At 39.3% G+C, this 17,984-nt stretch overlaps 2 protein-coding genes across 2 annotated transcripts in view; one reads left to right on the top strand and one right to left on the bottom strand.

The window, feature by feature from the left end:
• PXDC1 (PX domain containing 1) overlaps positions 1-17,973 on the bottom strand; it is a 116,517-nt gene extending 98,544 nt beyond the window's left edge. Inside the window, exons 1-2 of the mRNA XM_010708407.3 lie at positions 16,818-17,973; positions 1,471-1,580 (exon numbers count right to left, since the gene is read on the bottom strand). Coding sequence (XP_010706709.1) covers positions 1,471-1,564 — 94 coding nt within the window. The 5' untranslated portion in view covers positions 1,565-1,580; positions 16,818-17,973. The remainder of the gene's footprint in view (positions 1-1,470; positions 1,581-16,817) is intronic.
• PRPF4B (pre-mRNA processing factor 4B) overlaps positions 12,614-17,984 on the top strand; it is a 31,517-nt gene continuing 26,146 nt past the window's right edge. The window contains exon 1 of the mRNA XM_031552690.1: positions 12,614-12,633. Within this exon, the coding sequence (XP_031408550.1) occupies positions 12,614-12,633 (20 nt within the window). The remainder of the gene's footprint in view (positions 12,634-17,984) is intronic.

The following is a 17,984-nucleotide window of genomic DNA, read 5'->3' as shown; positions in this document are numbered from 1 at the left end:
GCTAAACAGACCCAGTTCACTCAGCCTTTCTTCATAGGGGAGATGCTCCAGGCCCTTCACCATCTTTGTGGCCCTCCGCTGGACTCTTTCCAAGAGATCCCTGTCTTTTTTGTACTGGGGAGCCCAGAACTGGACACAGTACTCCAGATGAGGCCTTACCAGGGCAGAGTAGAGGGGGAGGATCACCTCCCTCGACCTGCTGGACACGCTCTTCTTAATGCACCCCAGAATGCCATTGGCCTTTTCGGCCACGAGGGCACACTGCTGGCTCATGGCCAACCTGTCCATCCACCAGGACGCCCAGGTCCCCTCTCTGCAGAGCTCCTCTCCAGCAGCTCATCCCCCAGCCCTGTACTTGGTGCATGCAATTATTCCTCCCTAGGTGTAAGACCCTACACTTGCTTTGTTGAACCTCCATCCGGTTTCCTACTGCCCAGCTCTCCAGCTTGTCCAGGTCTCGCTGAATGGCAGCACAGCCTTCAGGCGTGTCAGCCAATCCTCCCAACTTCGTATCATCAGCAAACTTGCTGAGGGTGGCCACTATCCCCTCATCAAGGTCACTGATGAAGATGTTGAACAAGAACCAGACCCAGCACAGACCCCTGGGGGACACCACTGGTTACAGGTCTCCAGCCAGACTCTGCACCACCAACGACGACCCTCTACGCTCTGCCAGTCAGCCAGTTCTCAACCCACCTCACTGTCCAAAGTGAGGTGGGTTGAGAGTCCAAGTCTTCTCCTCACCAAACACAGCATACTTCAAGGAGTGGACATTAGCTTATCCTAGTTGTAACCTTTGGAGTTTCAAAAAAAGCAAAGCAAAATAGCACATCACTTATCACACAGAGTTTAAATACACAAGAATTTAACATTTAGACAGTCTCTAGGGCTACTAAGTACATACTTTCAACATGCACTTCAGCTTTACTAAGACTAGCTAACGCTCCTCCTCATCACATGACATGCTCTGACAACACTGCAAAACTAAATGAGTTAGCAGCAACAGAAACGTGTTGATTTCCTCAACCAGCAGAGGTGGGAGGCTGGTACCAAAACTATAAGCAAACAAGACAGTGTGAAGAAGCAATATTATATGCAACTACTACAGGAAATCAGGAAACACAATCGCTGAATGAATACATAAACATACATGTCACTATCATTTGTCCCAGTTCCTTCGTATATACAGACATCGTCACCTTTTTCTATTTGTCATATTTTCTGTTCCAAACATTTTTTTAGAATAATCAGTGCAGAAGTTATGTACTGCTAACTGTACAGAGGGGGGACTGAACTGTAAAGAGGGGACAGAAAGCAATTCCTTTAAATAAAGAAGCCTTCAGAGAGTCAAGCTCCCTACAGGTATCTGTCTGCTTTTATTAATGGGAAGAAATACATATCTCAAAGTGCACTGTTTTTTCTTAAAGCCAGTAAAAGTACAGAATTTGTCTGACAGAATTATTTACTTACCAACCTCATGATCAGAGCGGACATCTGCAAGGCCTCTCACTAGCATGCTTCCACAAGTGCTGACACTTGAATTAATGGAGTAATAAGAACACATTTCATGGGTTTCTTACCTACCAACAAAGAGAAAGCAAACATGAAATATACAGTACCTTCTATGGGAGCACAAGGTTGGGGGGGAGGAGGATGAAATTCACAAGAAAAAACAGTGGATTAACATTTACAACACATCCTCAAATTTACAACGCATCCTCATCTTTCACGTGATGTTGATGCTAATGAAGCATGATCTTACACAACAGTCTGAGCAGTTAAAGGTAACGGTCTGTTTTATGAGTCAAAGACCTGCTTTCACCATAAGTTTCATCGATATAAACTGGCCAGAATCATCTCCAATTCTCACTTTGATATTTTTTCCCCCCGAATCTAAGTTCAGTGTGCTGACTTTCAGCATTCTCAAAGAAACAGATAAATAATAATAAGAAACACAAAACCTTTCCTCAGAACAGGAAAATGCAGCAGAACAGGAAATTTTCAAAAAGCAAAAGGAAATAACATAAAGAGAATGTCATTGTAACTTAATGAAGAAAGCACACAAGGAATTTTCTGAAAAGACACAACATCTAGGTCACAGATACAAAGACAAACAATGACTTTCAGTAATAAAGACACTGGGATATTTAATAACTACCCTCTTCTTTCATCTGCATTCCCACCTGCAATTTCTAATTTGAGATATTTATCTTCATATTGTTCTCATGCACCACAATCCTGAAATGCACCTAAATAGACAGAAACCATGAACTGAGAAAATAAAACAACTGCAGAATCACTGAATGACTGATGTTGGAAGGGACCTGTGGAAGACACCTGGCCCAATCCCTCCCCCCAAATCTATTTTCTTTTTCTTTTAAACAGAAAAACACACAAAACAAATGATTTTGAGTTAAACAAAAGTGAAGAGATGTTAAGAACTGAAATACTGACACAATTGTGGTATAGCAATAATTCTCAAGACAGCATTTTAAGACAACATTATCACAAGTAACTCTCAAACTCCAGTTTTATTAATGTTATCTTCTAGGAACCAATGCAGGGGATACAACATTCTGTACTAATTAAACGTGTGTGTAATTTGTCAGCATGATGTAAAGCAAGGTTTTGTTTTTCCTCTTTCATTTGTAATGGTTAGTCCCAGTTGTCAATGGAGAAGCAGAAAGGAAGAGGCTGACAACAACTCCAGGAGCAGTTGTCAAAAGCTTGATATCTAGATAACAAACTACATTTTCACAGGTAATAAGCAGCTTCCCAGAATTCATTACATGCATTTGCCGAAGATAACATAGCAAGTCAGTGGCAGAACAATAGCAGAAAGAAGTTGCTCTGAACTGCAATCCTTCTAGATAATGAAGGTTAAAATAAGAAAAATGAACTTGCTTTATTCATTTTTGGCAACAGTTTAATTTATTGAGCATGGTTCTGGTCATTTGTTCTACTTTTGCACCTGAACATCATCAGCAGTGCTTGGTCAGTGCCTAGTGAACCTCCCAAATGTCATCAGTTATCTCTTCTTTAGATACCACTGCCTTTTTAACTTTCAAAGCCTGTCAGAAGCTTTCTCCCTAAGCTAAGAATACTGAATAGAGTACACATGGCACACTTGCTACCACATCGATTGAAAGCCATCTGTGCCAGCAGCACAAAATGTCTGGCAGGAAACGTAAGTGTGAAGGGGCTGATAGACATCTGCCCACCCTTCTCTCCTGCCATGTGCTACACCTGGGGTTCCAGCGCTGCAAGATGGAGCACAACCCACATCATCCAAGTGTCAGTGCACCGTATTCCTGACAAACCACTGCAAAAGCATTTCATTCCTTAAACTTTTTTAGAAGTTAATTTTCCCAATGTAGGTGATAGTGGCTATATCCTATTCATTCTGCTATAGGATGAGTTCTTTGCATGATTTATTTCAACGCTGCTACAAGCTGCTAAGCATCTTCCCACCGTCCTGTCAACCCACTTACAATGTACAATAAGCAGCAGATTTCAGAAGGCTATTAAAGCAACACAGCACATTCCTATTCAATTCATTCGGTTAAATTTGTTTTCTAATCCTGTAAAACGCTCAGTTCAAAAAAGGAGATAGCTTCACTAAGCAAGTGCCTACAAGATAGAGCAGATAAACATTCCAAGCAGACAGTGGTGAAAGTATGTTCTGTTTAAATTCATGATTGCTAATACAAGTGCCTTCATTTAGGAATAATGATGGACTTAATATAACCATAGTCATATAAGGTCTACATAAACAAATTACTTGACTAAGACAGAAGAAAACCCAGAGCATTACTCAGAGGGAGGCTGTGCCTTCAATATTCCAACAATAAACTTTAAAACAGAACGTTGAAGTAGGAGCTTACCAGGAAATGAAATGGAATATAGCCAAAATGGACAAACAATCTACTACATGAAAAAAAAAAAAACCAAACCTTGAAATATGCAAAAACATGCAGGTTGATTCAAGAAGTTTTGTAAAGGCATTCCCATTCTTTTAGGCAATTATGTACCAGTACAGAATTAGAAACAGCGAACTGGTTGAAGTCCATGGCCCTCCAAACTAGCAAAGACCTCTTTCTCGGTTAATGCACGAGGGATGCAAGATGTCCTTGTCTTTGTAATGCCTATAGCTTGTCATAGGCACCTTCCGAATGCACATCTTAAGCCGGGATTTTCTTGTGTAAGCAACTCAAACACATCCTTAAAGACTAGCATCCACAAATGCCAGAGGAATCATGAAGTCCAAAATTTGGAAAATCCCTTCTATCGCACAAAAGAAGCGCTCTTAAAAAGCAGTCAATATTTAACTGTGCAGTTATTTTATTTCCTTCAGCAGTCTATCTAAGCGACAACAAAAACAGGACATGTAATCCACCAGTTTCAATCCATATACACTGTATCAGAGAGAGGCCTTGAGCCTTCTTTTGTACTTGCAGTAATGGCAGTTAAGGCTTTGATGTTCACATGCATTCCCACAGATCTCTGCCCAGCTCACTTTAAAAAGACTTCCTGACAGAAAGGAAATGAACCTTGTCATAGCTGGAAAATCAGCATCTATTTTCCTATCTAAGTGGTCTGAAGGAATGAAGTATCTCAGCAACTGTATTTTAGGTTTTTGATGGTTTTTATCATGAGTATTTGAGGTTATTAGTTAAATAGGAAATCTATCATTAAAGGAGGAATGAGAGCATAACGTTTCCTATCAGATCTGTCTAGCAAGTAATTCAGTTATTTTGCTACCTTCCAACTACTTATTTATGTTCCCAGAATGAGAGTTTCCTGTACTGAAATAATTCACTAGCAGTCAATACTGCATAATGCAACACAACCGTATTGGATTGCTGTATTTTGTTGATTGGATTGTCTACTTATGTTTTCTAGAAATGGTCTGTCTGCATGAAAGACAGATTCTACCTGCTCCATGGCATGACTTGTTACTCTTTCAAGCCCACAAGAGGAATTAACTCAAACAGAAAAAATGTGTATCAGAATTACATGTGCTTCTAAACAAAAGGATTTCTAGGAAACCAAATTGTAAAACACTTACAGATCATAGACATGCTATTCCAAATTCCTTCATTTGCCAGATTGTTCCCCACACTTGTAATACCTGAAAAACATGCAAGTCTACACCCCTAGCATTTAGAACTCCTCAAAGCTCAGAAATAGAGGAAGTGCTGGTTGTTCACAAATTCATCTACCGTGGACACATCACGTCTTTAGCACACAGTAATTTTACAGGGAGAAATAACAAGGGAACAACTGGGAAACCCACGTCCTGTGGAAGTCAACTATAGGAGAATCGAAAGGTGCTTACATCTCTACCCAGATTATTGATCAACATTCAGCAGAAGGAAACGATGCCATCTCAAGTAATACCTGTAAAAAATTAACTACTAAGTAAATACTAACTCTAAATACAAGCGCTACATTCACATTTTATATGGTAATAATCCAGGTTAGTCATTCTTTAAACATTCTAACACAGCTATTTTCAGGACACATTTGTGAAGATAAAGTCCTGCCATCTTGAAAACAAAGTATTTTAGAAAACAATGAAATTAGCTTATATTACACTCTACTGGTAGAAGCATCCCTGCTAATTCCAAAGAAAGACTGAATCATATGGCTGTTATTTTATGTAAAAGGACTCAAAACAAGAAAGATGCAAAAAGTGGGGTTAATCCTCAATTATGCATGTAGCTTAATACTTTCTTGCACCAGAGAAATAAAGCTTACATTGCTTAACGAATAAAAGCCCTTCATTTGCATGAGGGAACTGAAGTACTTAGAGGAGCTGCTGAAGTGTTTGATGCATACAAGACATGAGAGCTAAAACAATGATCTCAGTAGAACCAAGGGCCTATGGGGAAAAAACCTGGGATTTAAACAGTGGGCTTCAAGATGAAAGCCAACTCTGAAAGGCAAGCAGTACCACTCTGAATAACTCTTTGTATTAATTTTCCCCCTTCTTCCCTAAATATTTATATTCTCTCAAGGAAAAAGACTATCACAGAAAAACACCGAGAGATCTAGATGCCCAACTCTTACAAGATAGACAGTTCTTTAGAGCTATGAAACAAACAAAAAAAATGCAGAAGTTGATTTCTGTAATATTTTTGCAAGTCCAATACAGGCACAGTAGTTGAAACGTATATAATGTGCTGATTAACAGATTTGGAAAACATTCTTTGTTAACACTTCTATTCATTGAAATCAGAATTAAAACTGTACTTTTATGCATTTGAAGGACGTCTTTCACAGTGACATAACAGAACAACCTTCTTCTGTTGGTGGATTAAATGCTTTGTACAAGAGTAGAGCTATTTGGACTTTCTAGCTATTTCAATTAATCTTTATAAAGTTTAAGCCCAGCTGCCTGTTTCTAACACAAGTAACAGCTTTAAATACAAATTTCAGAATTCTGACAAAGGTTTGTAATTTGCACTACAGACATTGCAGGCAATGCCTATCACATGCCATGTCTGCCATGCAAACTACCCATAGTTTCTCTTTTTCTTTAAGGAGAAAAGAAGGACCATGTGACTAGGAGATCTTCTAAGGCTAAGGAACAAGAATCCAAAGGAACCTGAAGTTATAATATGGATGGTTTAACCTTTCATCTTTCAGATGTAAATAAGTCATGTTTGAAACAGTGGGCAATTCACACCCATCAACAGCAAAGTTTTTCCTTTATTTTTGGATCAGAAAGGGTTATAATGAGTATCCTTCAGTTTGGGGCTCCATAAAGGTCTCCCATGCTACAACATTTATGATCTTAATGAAACAGTCAGTCAAGGCTGTCAATAAATCAGTCCTGTCGAGAATCAGTTTCATTCTTCACAGTTAGCTTCTGAACAGTGAATATCAGTAGCTGATTATCACACACGCCACTATAATGTTCCCTGCTTTACAAGAACTGGCAGATAAAATTCATCAGCTGAAGAGGTAAGATTGCCCTATCTGTGTGGTTTCTTGCTAACTGCTTCTCCTGTAACTTAAACAGAGTTATGGCCACACACCTCAATGAAAGTTGCAGCATTAGGCAGTTACCACATAATCAGAAAACACCACAAGGTGGTAATACAGTACACCTCCATACATTTTTAAATGATAAAGTTATACATCACTGCTGAAAGAAAGCAATAACATTTGGTTACATTGCTCCGTATTATGAGTATTCCCTGTGAAACGAAGCCATAAACTCAAAGGCACTGTCAGCAGAAAGCATGAGCCATTCTTGTATTTGAATTAATACAGAAATTAAAAGCTTCACTGTATTTAGTACGCTTTCAGCTTTATTTTCTGTCAGGAAAAGAATGGCCAGGGAAGGACTATCTTGAAATGTAACTTTTTTTTTTTAATCTTGAAAGACAGAAAATGCCAAATATTTGAAAAAACTGAGCACAACTTCAGAGACTAACATATATATAGCATATGCAGTTCAGTTGTTCTACTTCATCTTTTAAAGTTACGCACCCCTAACTCCAGAGTCAAAAATACTAAACCTGCAAACTACCTTTTCAATATAAATTTGAAGTAGGTTTTATTCAAACACTACTTTTTAAAACTGAAAAGAATGAAGACTCTTAAGTCATACATTTTGTATGTAAAAATCATCATTTTCAACTGGATGCCTGCAGGAGTAGGCGGACTTCACTGAGGTTTATAGCCGCAGGAACACAGACAAGCGTTTGAGAAGTAAAAGCCATCACCGTGTTGCTCCTTTGCTGCCATCTTCTGGGAAAAAAAGGAACAAAGACTGCCCGGCAAACAGCGGGTCTGCCTTTGGTTTTTAGTTCGCTTTCTCAGACAACTCAGTCTTGTGACAACGTACCTCTTCTAGTTTAAAGGCTTTGCTTTGTTTTTAAGTTTTAATTTTAAAATATCAATTAACTCTGAAATATTTCCTGACCTCCCAAAGTATTTCCCAAGCAAGCGACAACCTGGGCATAATGAGATACTACTGGGGAAGAAGAGAAAGAGAGGCTGCTTGCTTTGGCATTCTGGAACTATAGGCAGCAGCACAGACAGTGCTTTCAGAGCCACAGCCAGCACAGCAGGTTGTCTGTATGCCATTCTGCCACAGCAATTTAGCCTAAGCTCCTGACACTGCACTGAGGTGGCTGCAGGTCACAACAGACTTTGTGGTGCCAGTGCTGCAGTGGAGTTGCGGCCTTTATGCGAAGGAACACAGCAACAGGTTGTTAATTTGGCCTTCCAAAGAAGTTTTTAGAAAGAAACAGAATTAACCTGAAACTTGCTTTACCAGAAAGATAGCACAGCAAAACTCAAATCAGAACTAGATAGTAAAAATTTAAGTTCTTCACCTTTACTGTAACCAGAAGCATCGTTCTAGGGACAGTTCAAGGGACCTGTTCCATAAAAGCACTTTTTACTTCTGAAATAGAGGTGTTCAGCATTTATCAGATAACATGCCTCACATATAATCCTATACTAAGCCTGGGTTGCCATAATCCGCTTGTTCAAAAACAGCTGTAGTTATAGAACAATGTAAAATGTTTAACCTTGTACAATTATACTTCACAAACACCTAAAAAATGAGGCAAGTTATTTCAAAATACATCAGTGCAAACGTAAGAGCAGCTTGGCTACCTGAATTTGTTACAATAACTGGAACGTGCTTGACTATGACAAGGCTTGTTAACTATTTAGTAGGAAAAAAAAAGATCTTTATGTGAAAGGCACATCATTAGCGTGTCCATCTACTCTGCAGCTAACAGCAAAGCTGCTACCTGTGGAAAGCTTTCTTGTTAAAGTAAGCAGCTTGCAAGCAGTAAATAAGCAAATGTGCCACAATTAATTGCTCCACAATAGGGATCTACACAACTACTTACATCAAAACAAACAGAAGAGCAAGTTTTGCTATAATATGGGCCATACCTATTACAGGTACTGTGTGAAAATCCACTTGAATTCCTCTTTCTAGTTGTTTTTTTTGTTGTTGGACCACAAGGGATTATCTTCAGCTTTCATCTCTTCCTCTCTTTCATTTGCTTCTAATGAATTTGACTGCAATGTCCATTAACCTAATGTCTGGTGTTGAGTACAAAAAGAAACCACAAATAGAACACAAAAGGGATGGAGATGTTTTGTGATTTCTCTCTCTCTCTTTTTTTTTTTTAACTCCACACTAGAAATTAAGAAATAAATTAAGTAAATTAATTCAAAAAGAAACCCAGAAGTACGGTATCAACCAATATTACCCTTAGTGACAGAAAAAGACTTAAGACACTTTTAGGTAAAGAACGGCTTTAAAGGGACATTTGAAATAGCATAATCTTATAAATCAGTCCAATAAGAAAAAAACTTGCAGATCATTCTGTATTATGCTTGGAAAAACTCACATGGGGGAAAAAAAGCTTCTCAGAAGAGCTAGACAAGGTATTTGATTTTAGCAGTAGGGCAGAATTAGATCTAACGCTGTTGAATACAGTTAACATTGAGGAAATAGTTATTCTTTTTTACTTCCACGTGTATTATAAACACAGTAAATAGGCAGATGGCTTACAGCAATACTGAACTGCCATTTACAAACACTTTATAAAAGAAGAAATTATCATTTTGGATGCACACTTTCATCATAAAATTACTGCAGTGCTACTCAGCGCAAAGAGAAAAACAAGGTGAAATAAGCACAAGTGATAATGACAACAGTAGCACTTGGAAAGTCACTTCCATTTTTGATACACTTGTTGCCATAAAAAAACCTGTTTGGTTTTTGTTTTTTGTTTTTTGTTTTTTTTTTTAATGAGAAAGCAGAGATTCATGATTTTCAATAATCTCATTTGATTTGAACCTGTTGGCTTCACTACATAAAATGCTTTCATTGTACAGAAGCTGTATCTAAAAATATACATTTTATTAAATTGTTTTCTAAGTTTTCTTCAGTAGAATTTCCAACACCCATTGTAAGTGTAGATAAAAGACAAACCCAGAGAGGTGGTATAAGCCCCATCCCTGGAGACGCTCAACGTAAGGCTGGATGGAGCTCTGAGCAACCTGATGTAGCTGCAGGTGTTCTCGTACACTGCAGGGGAGTTGGACTAGATGGCCTGTAAGGGTCCCTTCCAACTCAAACGATTCTATGATTCTATTATATTTACAAAATATAACTGTTACTCTGTAAGGAACTGATTTTGATTAGTTACTTTTTATTACGTTAGGAATATCCAACCAGTAAGCATTCCTTCTTATGCTGCTGCTAAAAATAACAAAATCATAATTACATTGTTAAAACTACTATCAGTGAGGCAACAAATACTTCCAGTGCCAAAAAAGCCAAGCTTATGATACACAGTGCTGCATGTTCAGCACATTTTGTACAACGTGAAAAAAAAAAGCCTGCTACATGATTGAGAAGACAGTGTTTGTTTCAGAGCGATGGGAAACTGGTGTGCTTAAGTCCCTGTAAAGACAGAAGCACTGTACCTCTGGCTAAGAATACATTCATCTACAGAAAACACCATTTGGCTCAGTGGGGAGGATAAGTCGTCAATTTTGTGACCATTTTTAGATTAAAATCACCGAAAACCCCACCAAACTTGCATATGTCACATGTGTTCCTTGATACAGCATACTCAAGAAAGCATTACGAATAAACAAACACCTGACCTTGCACACAGCCTGTGCCAGCTCCATGCTCCAGTGGAGTCGGGTCACCAATACAACACTGCCAACACAACACAACACGTATACCAGGGTGCAGTTATAGAGCTGAAGCTGGCTAGAGCGTCTGGATGTCTCAGAACCTAAGGAAGAAATATGCACGTGTAAATAACATGTGCATAGTTTCATAGTCCCATAGAGAACTAAGAACACACAGCATATCCTGGTAAAGTTGATGGATTTTTTGGTAATTTATTTCACTATGTTCAGATAGATTCTCAACATGGCTCCCTAAACACAAAATATATCTTACACTAGAAAGCAATCAAACTGGCTGCTCATTAAGTTTGCTAAGACTAGAAGTAAAAATTAGGAACTGCTAAAATTAAAGTTAGCTTGGCAACCTTAATTTCATTGCTTTTTTAGCTTGTTGTTTAACGAGTATTGAGTATATAGACAAGTCTAACAAAGCACTATCAATTCTATGCACTAAATTTGGGAGGGATCACAAGGAAAAAGGATTGTGATTGTACACAGTCAAGCAATTGAACATTTTGCAAGTGTACTATATACTCATGCAGACAAGTACTCCACAACTTCTACTGCGAGCTTTTTTGACTTATCAAACATGTCTCCTTTTGGAAACAAGATGTTTAAGAAGTCAAAAGTTGAGATTTCACAGTGGAGAACTACACTTGAACTCCTTGGCACAACTGAAACTATTAGATACATCAGAAACTTCTGATGCTTGAACCAATTCCTGTTTCAGTAATATCAGCAAGAGTGAAGAAGAAGCAATCACATATGTTGTTATATTAATGCTAGTTTGCTTACTTGAGACACAAAATTCCTTCCCTAAACTTCAAGTGATCCTGTCACCTAAGTTACTCTCATTCTCCAGAACATGCTATACTATTTTATTCTTTGCTCACTATGCCAAGCCTCCAGCAGTAGTTTCCCTTTCATGAAATTTCACTTGAGTTCATTTCCCAATCTCATCCTGACCTCTAGCAATTTCTCACAGGTTTTTTCAGTTCCTCTGCACTTTGGCATTCAGATTTTTTTAAATTGCTCTCTACCAAAAATAAATAAATAAATAAATAAATAAATAAATAAATAACATAAATCAATCAAAACCTCTAAAACCAATGGAAAACAGCCCAACTTTCTTAGTTATCATCCCTGTCTCCCTACAGCATGAAACACTATTAGCTCTACAGTAAGATGTCCTCAATACTCAATGAATTTTTCAGGGGCTGTGGACAGGTCAGATCTCAACAGATTTCAAGGAGAACACCTTTCAAGTCTTCTAAAGGAAGACACTATCTGAAAAACACTTGGGTCGTTCCTGCAAGCCATGCAGGACTCTTTAAATAAAAGCACACTCCTGCTGTTTGCCCTTAACACTGTGAACACTATGTTTTCTTCCATGTGCAACATAGAAAGTTGGTTGAACCACTTTGCTTGATCTTTTAAAAGAAAAGCATCAGCTGAAAGCGAAGAACCGGTACAGAAAGAAAAAACATCAGCCAATACAGTTTCATAGAAGTGATGACAGAAGATCTTGGTTGGAAGGGACCTTAAAATCCATCCAGTCCCAATCCCCTGCTGCAGGCAGGGTTGCCACTCACCAGATCAGGCAAGATAGAAGTCAAGGGAGAAGAGTATCTTCTAAACAACTGTGGCAACAAAGCAGTCTATCTAGAGCAGTGAAAAAATACTTTGCGGTTTTATATTAAAACTACTAAAAGTTAGCAGTTAAAATACAAAGTAACTGTGAGAAATGCAGGCATGCGATTAATTTATCTCATTCCTGTTTCCAGAGGAAGTGATTCTCAGCATAACTATAGGTAGGACTTATCAGCATGAATAAGAACTGCTGCTAGATACATATAGCCTCTATTGTAATTAAAAAAAAAAGTGAAATTAAAGGCAAATTTGGTGATGTCAAGATTCCGCAAGAATGCCCAATTCCCCCCGCAAGTAACAAAACAAGAGACAGTCCTTAGAAAATTGCTCTTAAGAAATCTTTAAGTTAGCCATATTTGAATGGAACTAGATGAAATAGATAGCAGCCTATCAAATACTATACATTTTCTTGTCAGATTCACCCTGCTTTAGTTAATCTCACTAAATAAAAACGTCTGTTAGAAGTCAGAAAAGCACAGTCAGGTCACTCCAAACAACAACATTCTAAGCACCACAAGTCAAGGGAATTGCAGGTTGAGTTCTAAGGAACTGGAGCTGCTAGATTATGAACTGCAGTACACACATCATTGAAGGTTCAAGACTAATCAGAAAGAGACCAAGCTCTTTGTCAAAATGATCTAAATTTGTTAGCTGAAGCACAACTGGCTTTCACTCAGAACTATCAAAATCCTGACTAATATTCCAGTCAAATTGTTACAGAGACAGAAAAGCTTCATACCTGAAGCACCCTTCAGATTGGACATATTAAGCATTACAGTATTCTCTCCCCACAATTGAAGGATTGTGTTCATTAACAAAAAGTAGTGAAATTTTGAGATAACACAGAGCCTTCATCATATGAAAGAAGAATCTTTACCCGCTGCAGATAGAAAGTTCTCATAGAATAAGATGAAACATTGATGACTGAAGATAAATTTGCTGCTAACTCAAAAAAAAAAAATCCTTTTAAACTAACAGACAGCTAATTATCTAATCAAGTTATTATGAACTGTTAAAAAGGATATATTCTGAAAATAGTGAAACTGAGCCAATCAGAAACTCTTATCAAGACATGAAGTACAAAAAGACGAAGACGCACACAACATGAAATATCCATTCCCTGTATGTCACTGCACTGTCTTCATTTTGTTTCTAAACAGCTGTTTTACCTTAAAAAAAAAAAAGTTCAGAGTCATACCACATGCCAAGTTGGAAGAGATCATTAAGTCCAGCTCCTGGCTCCACAGAGAACCAACCAAAATCCAAACTCTATGTTTGAAAGCACTGTCCAAACACTTCTTGAACTCTGGCACTTGGGGCCGTGCCCACTGCCCCGGGCAGCCCGTTCCATGCCCACCGCCCTCTGGTGCAGACCCTTTCCCTACCCCCAGCTGCCCTCCCCTGACAACTCTATGCCGTTCCCTCGGGCCCTGTCGCTGTCACACACAGAGCAGAGCCCAGCGCTGCCCCTCCGCTCCCTGTGAGGAGCTGCAGCCGCCATCAGGCCTCCCCTCAGCTCCAGATTAAACAAACCCAGGCACTTCAGCTGTTCCTCATACACCTTGCCCTTCAGATCCTTCCCCATCTTCAAAGACTTCCTTTGAATGTTCTCTAATAGTTTTATGTCCTTCTCATCCTGCGGTGCGCAGACCTACACACCCAGTGCTGGAGGTACAGCCTCACAGCACACACGGACAACCCCTTTCCTCACCCGGTGGCAGTGCTGGGCCTGGTGTACCCCATGGTATGGTTGGCCCTTCTGGCTGCCTTAGCACACTACTGGCTCACATTCAACTTGCTGCCAGCCAGAACCCTCAGACCCCTTTCCATGGAGCTGCTCTCAGCCTCTTATGCTCCAGTCTGTTGCCTCGTTCCATGTGCAGAATTTGGCACATGCTCTTGCTAAACTTCATGTGGTTGGTGATTGCCCAACTCCCTCACTTGTCTAGATCTCTTTGCTCAGCCCTTCTACCTTTGAGGCAGTCTACAGCTCCTCCCAGTTTACTGTTATCCAGACTTAACATACTTTCAAGTCCTATATCCAAGAAGAAAATGTTATAGAAAACCATCCCTAAAAGGGGAGCCTTGTAGAACTCCACCAGCAACTGGCCACCAGTCTGATATAACCCTACTTAACCACTGCCCTTTGAGCTGTATGCTGGACATTTTGTCAAGAAGAACACTGTGAGAAACAGTATTGAAAGTTTCACCGGAATCCAAAAACATTACATCGATGACCTCCCATGGTCAACCAGCTGGGCAACCTGGTCAAAGTTTATTAAAAAGCACTTTCTTGCCCCCGGTTAACCCATGCTCACTCTGACCAATGACTGCATTGTCTTTCAGGTGTTTTTCCACTAACTCCCAGAATAATCTCCATAGTTTTGCCCGGCACTGAAATGAGACTGACAGGCCTGTAATTATCAAGGTCTTATTCTTGCCTTTTGTGAAAACTGGGACAATATTTGCCAGCTTCTAGTCAGCTGGGACTACTTCAGATTCCCAAAACCATTGAAAATAGATAGAGGTCTTGCAATGACATCAGACAGAAACTGGAGTGCCCTGGGATGAATCTCATCGGGCCCTATAGACTTATATGATCCAACTGGAGCAGATTATTAGTTATTGTTATTTATTATATTGTTATTTATTTGTTATACTCAAACTTCATACAGTTATCTTCATACAGTTATAAAGTGCTTTGTAGGTTGCTCTTTTTTCATGCCCTACGAGGCTGAATTCAGTTCAGATTGATAGTACTTCAAAAGAAAGCATAATTCCTGATCACAAAGACAAAATTTGGTGACAAAAGCAAGCAGAGCTCAGCACTGAACATGCTCAATAATGCTCAATACTTTCTTTCTCCCCTTCATCAAACAGGCAACAACAACAAAGGATAGCAAGCAGTTCTCTAATTTTAACCACAAATTGAAGTGTGTTCGCAAAATATATAGCTGTAGCAGTTATTTTGATGTGAATTATGGAGCACATGAAAAACACTGAAAGAATACTTAAGAAACAAGCAAAATACACAAGTATCAAAGGACTTTTGTGGTGGGATGCAATATACTTTAGATATCTTCTAAGCACATCTTCTGACAGTCTAAATTTAGTCTGGAGAAAGCACTCACTGGAGGTTGTGGCTTTTGCATTAAGAACTGTTTTACTGTAAACGTAATCAAAACCACTAACCCTTTTCTGTAAAGGTTTTAATATACAATCATTCCATTCTGGTGCAGCTTCTAGTTTGTCTCATAAGTTCTAAAGAATAAAAAGATAACAAGCAACACAATTAGTCTTTCCGTTCTTTTGACTCTATTCCTGATAGAGATGGTAAACTGTCACTATACAGCCTATGCAATTTTAACCATTACTTCAGATAGAAAGCTGAAAATTAGGAAAACTTTCTGCATGTGTTAACAGCAAATAGTTATCTTCAAAATTCATTGCCCCTTGAATGTGATGGAAATTGTAAAACAAACATCTCAGAAAACAGTCCCAGAATGACCTTTCACTACAATAGCAAGAAAGGTGGATTGTGATCTTTCAAAAGAAGGAAAGGAAGGGACGGGAAGGAAATTAAACCATTAAGTAGGGAATTGAAATTGTCAGTACAAAACAGTTCTTCTTTCACTTCAGGAAATACTGCTTGGATAGGTACTTGTAAGTCTCTTTAACATAATAATCATTTGTTTTGAAATTATGTTACATAAGTAGCAGGAGCTGTCACAACTTTAGATCTCTCTTTGCATTTTCCTACCAAAAGTAAGCATGGACTGCAGTATTGCTCTCTACTTTCAGTTACATGCAAATAAGTGGAGAGACCACAGTTTTGAAATAAGAAAAATACTCTCTGCTTCCAGCTCTAAGTGACTTTTTGATTTTTTTAATTACTTTCCCTTCAAAAAATTCTGCTACTGCTTTCTACAGAAAGTCTATCCCTAGCCAATAAATGAAGAGTTATATTTCAGAAAAAACTCACCTATCCCAAAAGTAAACAAGTAGACTTCAAACCTAGACAGCAGAACAGAATCTAAAGTCCTTAAAACCAATACCACAACACAGATGCAAAGTCTGGTCCAGCCATAATCACAGGAACCCTGTTACACTGCATACCTGCAGTTAACACTGACTGTTTTCACTACTATCTGGAATATGATGGTCAACTACTCAGAATCCACACTATAAAATGAGCTACGATTTTGCAAAATGAAACAACAGCACCAAAAAGTGAAGTTTTACAACATATTTGTAATTCTTAGGTCTTCTTCAAACAGTTGGTTTGCTGTAGCTTCTTACAGTAGCATATATGACGCTGAAAGTCTCTACTAATTACCCTCAACCATGAAAAGTGACATGCCGTGACAAGTATATAGCTGAGGCAGTTGCACTACAATATGAAATATATTTGACTTAATGGTAAAATCAAAGTGGAGACATTTGGATAGATCCCGTTAATGGACATGGATATTTCTCACCTGCTCATTTTCAGGTGGTGATGAATACTTCTTGCACCAAAAGAGATAAAGTTTGCCCTGGAGGAATTCTTGTGCCATTCCCTGGGCACCTGATGACAGAAAACACCCCCATGGAGGAAGCCCTGCTAAGTTGCTTGCATCTGCTTGGGTAAGTTCAACAGATCTTCCGTTAGGACCCACTGAGTCATGTGACAACTTCAATCCACATCAAGGCACTTCTGGATTTTCTGAACATCTTTTGACTTCAGCACCACACTGGATATATAACCAGAGGAACACTGTGCTCTTTCAGAACTCGGCTTTAAGGCGCAGACATCTTTCATGGGATGAGCTAACCACCTATCATTACATCTAGCTTTCTTCTAATTTTTGCAATTTCCAGCCTTCAGCTTAGCTTTAGGATCCAAACCACAGTCTGAGCTCTAACACTAGAAACATGATACAAGCTTAAAGGTGTAATAGCATGGGCTGCTTCTTCACTTTTGCTTTTTTGCCGAAGCCCACAGAATTTGAAAAAGAAGCAGACACTGCAGACTGGGGCTCCTCAAGCTGAAACCGATCTGTTTCTTCTCCGAACAAGATGTCCATGACTTCACAAGAGCAAGGGCCAGGTGAACTACTGCTCTGACTCCCCAGGCTCATATCACAGCATCAGACACCAACAGTGGCAAAGAGACAGATGTTTTTCAGGGTTTTCTTTATTTTCTTGGTCAACTTCATCTCTTGTGCTGTATGACACGCTTCCACCTTGGTCCACGCTAGGACTGACTGACACTTGACACAGAATCATAGAGCCATTTGAACTGGAAGGGATCCTTGCAGGTCATCCAGTAAACTCCCCCACAATGAACAGGGACCCCTATAGTACATCAGGTTGCTCAGAGCCTCATCCAGCCTGACCTTGAATGTGGAGCCAGGCGTGCTGTGATCTTGCTTCTGATGCTGGAACAAGCAGCGCTCGCACCGGGCCAGCAACGTGCGTTCGGAGCCCTCACACACAGCGGGGTAGCTCCCGGAGGTTTGATTTCCTCGGCTTCGCTGGTGGAGCACAGCACTTTCGCAATTAAATTCATTCATCTTCAGGAGGTGCCGGTGGGCAAACCAGCAGAAGAACGATGAGAGCCGTCTCCGGGCCGTCTTAATCACAGCCGACGGATCAGCAGCACC

The sequence above is a fragment of the Meleagris gallopavo genome, chromosome 3 (genome assembly GCF_000146605.3).
Source record: "Meleagris gallopavo isolate NT-WF06-2002-E0010 breed Aviagen turkey brand Nicholas breeding stock chromosome 3, Turkey_5.1, whole genome shotgun sequence".
NCBI classification, from domain to species: domain Eukaryota; kingdom Metazoa; phylum Chordata; class Aves; order Galliformes; family Phasianidae; genus Meleagris; species Meleagris gallopavo.
Note: the sequence above shows the minus strand (reverse complement) of the source record. Positions and strands in the feature narration are given on the sequence as shown.